This window comes from Ailuropoda melanoleuca, chromosome X, assembly GCF_002007445.2.
Source record: "Ailuropoda melanoleuca isolate Jingjing chromosome X, ASM200744v2, whole genome shotgun sequence".
Taxonomy (NCBI): Eukaryota; Metazoa; Chordata; class Mammalia; order Carnivora; family Ursidae; genus Ailuropoda; species Ailuropoda melanoleuca.
Genome location: NC_048238.1, coordinates 108,095,151 through 108,100,053, shown reverse-complemented (window position 1 = coordinate 108,100,053; position 4,903 = coordinate 108,095,151). Strand labels below are relative to the sequence as shown.

Below are 4,903 nucleotides of genomic sequence, written 5' to 3'. Positions count from 1 at the left end.
CATCAAGGCGCAGAGGCTGTACTATTTTATCTTCCCCATTTTACAGAAGAGGAAACTGAAAGCCAGATACTGGACCAGCTCACGTGTCATTTCCCAACCCCACTGGGTCACCGTCTATCCTTAAATGGAGATGAGGAGCAGTAGGCTCTAAGACGGAGGGTATAAGGATTAAGTTTCCACCTGGAGGTGAGTGTTGGAACTATGGCCACTGAAGCCTGCTCTGGGGTTGAGGCGTGGCCCCTGCTCTCCCATTCACCTGTCCACTGTGGTCCCCTTCCCTCCCAGCCGGCTGGGTAACCCAAAGTTCTCCTGCAGGCTCACTCCCCCGGGCAGGCTGGACGTGTGGCACACAGCAGGCCAGCAGTTCAAAACACACACCCACTGGGTCTAAGGACTCTCACTGCTTCCCCACAAGGAGAGTTTCTGAAGGGGACTTGGGGAAGAGCCTTTATCTGAGTGCTAGGTAGGTGTGACTTTGCCCCTGGATGCTGACTTGTGGATGTCCCTTGGTGTCACACACCATACTTGTTCATGAAGAGCCCTATGGCAGCTGCCAGTGATATCTGCCAGAGAAGAGGGCAGGCAAGAGCCAGGCAAGAAGTCAACCTCTTGCCAAGAAGGCTGAAGTTCACAGCAGGCTTTGTTATGGCTGAGGGATGGGGACTTCTCAGAGAAGCAGGACCATGGCTGAGATGCCTCACACCAGCCTGTCAGGGGCAGGCTCAGGGCATTTAGAAAATATCAGACCTTCCTTCTAATGGTCAGATTATCTCCTGTCTGGTCAGCCCTACCTTGGGAACAACTCCCGGGGACCTGGGTGATCTATGGCAGCACAGACACCACGCAGAGAACCATGTACCCTGGACATGCCTCCCTGAGGGTCCCATGAGCTGGGCTGGGGGCGACCTGAGGGCTACATCCCAGCAGACCCTGAGGGCCTGGATCAAACATCATCCCACAACCTCCAAGTCCACTCCCTCCAAGGACAGCATGCAGTGTCCCTGCTTCCATCCTGGAGTGCCCCAAGGGGCTCTGGTCTTGGGACGTGGGCCAGGAGCACCCAGCTCATGATGTCGCCCAGGCTCCAGCTCACCTCAGTCTCGTCTGCGCTCCCATGAGCATCCCCTGCTCAGGCCAGCACTGTCCAGATGGGATCTCCTGGGGCGGCTGACACTCTGCACAGCCTGCCGCCTGGGAACCCGAAGCCCCCTCCTGCTCGGCTGCTTTCAAACTCCTCCTTTGAGTCTGGGGGTGTCTGGGGTGTGTGCGGGAGCATCCCGGCGACCACCGCCGCCCTCTGCTAGTCTCTCCTCTGCTCCAAGGGCCCGATTGCAGACACCGGGGACCCAGCTGACTCTGGGGTTGGCTGGCAGGTGCACACCCCCTCTCTGGCTCTGCTGGGGAAGCGAAGCCTCAGAGTCAGCTTCACAAGGCCACCAGCTTCACAAAACGGTTGGTGTTACACAGGAGTCCTCTGAAAATAACTCATCATGGTACACAGTCTCACAGTCACATGGCGATGACCATCCCTTACGGTCTCCTAGGACACTCCCCACCAGCCTGTCAGGCCAGCTCTACAGGAAGCACAGACACGCTGAGAAGGGACTCCTGTCTGGGGACTCCCCAGGCAAGATGAGTGCAAGAGAACCCCGCACTGGGGAGTGAGCGCTCGGCAGCGGGGAGAGAGGAGGAGAACAGCACAGACACTGCAGACTGAGGCCAGGCTCAGCACAGACGGGGCAGTGTGCGCAGCAGGGGACGTAGGGGCTACAGGCCGGACCCCAGGAGGANATGGGGGCTGCGGGCCGGACCCCAGGAGGAGGACCCTCCAATCCCAGCACGGCGAATGGGGAGCTGGCTGCTGGGCTCCCCAAAGAGATGCATCACGGCCCTGAGGCGACTGCCGGGGTAGCTCGGGGACCTGACGGTGCAGGGGGCATGAAGGGTTCCTACAGCCCCTTTCCTGAGCGGTGGCTCCTCTGGGGAATGCCGCACGCCCTGCCCAGGGCAGTAAGGCACACACGGCGGGCATGTCACATCTAGGGGTAAATCCGCCTGCCACCGGGGTCCAGCTGAGGAGACAGAGCGCTCTGTTCTGTGTCGTCATGGCTAAAGAACGAATCCGTGGCCCCTGGGGCGCCTTCTGTAGAATTGCCTGTGACAAACGTGATTCTGCCACATGAGCCTTCCTAAGTGCACGAGGACTGGCAATGCGGTGTCCCCCAGAGGCTGGGGACAGGAGGAAGAGGGGCCCGAGCACTGCACGTCTCTCTGATTCACTCCTGTGTACTACATACTCAGCCCAAAGCACCTTTCCCACTTCCTTGTGGCAAAACCCCCCTCGTTTCTGAGAGGGGTTCCTGGGAAAGTCAAATTTCCTTGAAATTCTCCACCGTTTCCAAGTGCCCACCTACCAAGGGGCAGGGGCTTCAAGTGCAGGATGGCATCTAATTTTCCCGATTTTGCACAGTCACGTGGCTGTAGTTCACTGCACCTCAGNCGAATTTGCAGTCACGTGGCTGTGGTTCACTGCACCTCAGCAGGGTGGTCGCCCTCCTCACGCCCTAGCCCCTTTCTGCACTTCCCATGGTAATAACCTCCCACATCTCAGGACGCTGAGAATGTTCTCTTTCCTCTGACGCAAGGTCCGAATCCTAACCTGGGAGTCTCTGCTGCTGTCCCATTTCGGGAGAGGTCCGAACTCGCGCACACTGGTGGACGTGGNAGACGTGGAGCCGTGGTGGTTAGGAGATCTGCCCCGTGTTATTTTGACCTCCACCCACCACACCCCCTCCTCTAAATATTCTCCCTTGCCGTGATCACGGAATTGGAGTTCAAGTGGCACCTCAGAGAACAAAGCGGATCCTGCTCTCTGCATATGTGCCTCCAGGGGGACAGATCATTCCATTAGAGGGAGGGTGGGGCAGGGGTTCTTGCCCAGCTCAGTGCAACTAACTCAGACGTCCCCCAGTAACAGGAGAAGACCAACTCGGTTCCTCTTTTGAGCTCCTCTTCCATTCAGACTTCTGATGTTTCATCATTCCGTCCCACTAACACCCAGCCACTGTCTAGGACTGGCCATGGAGAACTCCAGGAAACCCGAAGGAACTCTCATGGCCTAGGAGACAGCGAGGGGCCCCCCAGCCCAGAGAGAGCAGGACTGTCAGTGACTTCTCCATTCCCCCATGGAAAGAGAGTGTCGTTCGCAGGACATTCCTGAGATGATAGGGATAAATCCACTAAATCTTCACTGACTTCAAAAGCAATGGGACAGCGGCGCAGCACACTGACCCTTCTTGCTGAAGGACAGTCCTCTGCCCTCTCCAGAATCCAATGCAAACTGCTCAGACCATTTATCCATTTCAGACATGGCTCTCCCCCCAAAGGGACCCCATCTCCAAATATGGTCAGTGTCACACACCAACTTCCTGGTGACCAGCTGCACAGAAGCCATCACGGTGCCCCTCTGGTCTCCAAAGCCACCCAGGCCGGGCCAGGGGCATTTGCACTCTAGTGCTCGCCCTGGGAGCCACACCCCCTCACCCTGCTTCCCCTTCTTCTGCAGGGCTCAGGGCACCCCTCCCCACTTTCCTGCCAGCACTGCGGCTGCTGGACACAGTCCCCTATGCCTGGGACGGGTCTTGCATCTCCTAGTGTCCTCACTGCTCACCCACGGGCCTTCCAGAGAGCAGAGCTCAGCCCTATCTGGGAATCAATGAACCGGCGAGCAGAGCTCCCTCTGTGCTGAGAGGACGTTTCTCCTGACCTGACCCCCATCACTTCCCTGTTCTGTTCTTTTGCCTTTCCAAGCCCTCCCTAGGCCAATGCCCTGTGAGTTCGTTCCAGAGCACAAACAATGAGGCAAGGTACCCAGGCTGGTCTCCAGGACATGACAAAACTCGTTTTTTCTTAACGATTTCTATTTATTTATTTGAGAAAGTGAGAGTACACACAAGGGAGAGGAGAAGCAGAGTCCCCACTGAGCAGGGAGCACAATGAGGGCTCGATCCCAGCATCCTGAGATCATGGCCGGAGCTGAAGGCAGGTGCTTAAACAACAGGCACCCAGGTGCCCTGAGAACATGACAAAACTCTTAACTCTTGAACTGGGTAACAACAAATACTGTGGGGGGGGGGCACGTCACTCACACACTCAGCCGCCGAAGCGGATGAAAACTCCTATGCCAAGGCAGCCCACCGGACAGCTTCCTCGAGGACACCAAGCTCTGGATGTGGGAGTCATCATCGCAGAGAAGAGCCCCCTCCCGTCCCCCCAAAGGAGGATCCTTGCCCCACTTTCTTCCACCAACCCTCCCTGGCTCTGCACTCCTTATAACGCCCAGGGCTGCCTCTTCACACACACACACACACACACACACACACACAGACACACTCACACACTAACAGGAAAGAACCAGCAAGCATCCTCACTTCCTGCCCAGCATCCCGCAGGAGAAGCTGCGGGCCCCACCAAAGCCTGGAAAGGGCCTGGCCACCCCTGGGGCTCAGGCCCCCTCTTCCTCATTGCTCAGAGACTTCACACAGGGCCAGGGAGGAAGGCTGCTGCCTGCGATTGACCTGCAGCAAATACTCCAGCACTTGCAACTTGCTGGTTTCAGCATAGGCCCTGGGACCCCACAGGAACTCGTAGCGGGCAGGGTCGCTGCCGGGCACCTGCCGGTACTCCAGGTACCCTTCCTGCACCCAGACATTGGTGAGCAGCTCCCTGGGCTCCCCGTAGATGACGTGTTCCCTGCCGGCGTACACCCCCATGCCCCCCAGCATTTCCCACACCTCCTCCTCGGGGACACAGTCGCCCTTCAGGAGGATCAACCCCAAGAGCAGCACCAGGAGCCCGGTCTTGGGCATGCCCTGCTCACCGCTCGGCATCCCACCGCACGTGA

The 4,903-nt window shown here is 58.0% G+C and overlaps 1 protein-coding gene across 1 annotated transcript in view; it reads right to left on the bottom strand.

The window, feature by feature from the left end:
* Window positions 1–4,267: 4,267 nt before the first annotated feature.
* LOC109488810 (melanoma-associated antigen C1-like) overlaps window positions 4,268–4,903 on the bottom strand; it is an 8,109-nt gene continuing 7,473 nt past the window's right edge. Inside the window, exon 6 of the mRNA XM_034649056.1 lies at window positions 4,268–4,871. Coding sequence (XP_034504947.1) covers window positions 4,521–4,871 — 351 coding nt within the window. The 3' untranslated portion in view covers window positions 4,268–4,520. The remainder of the gene's footprint in view (window positions 4,872–4,903) is intronic.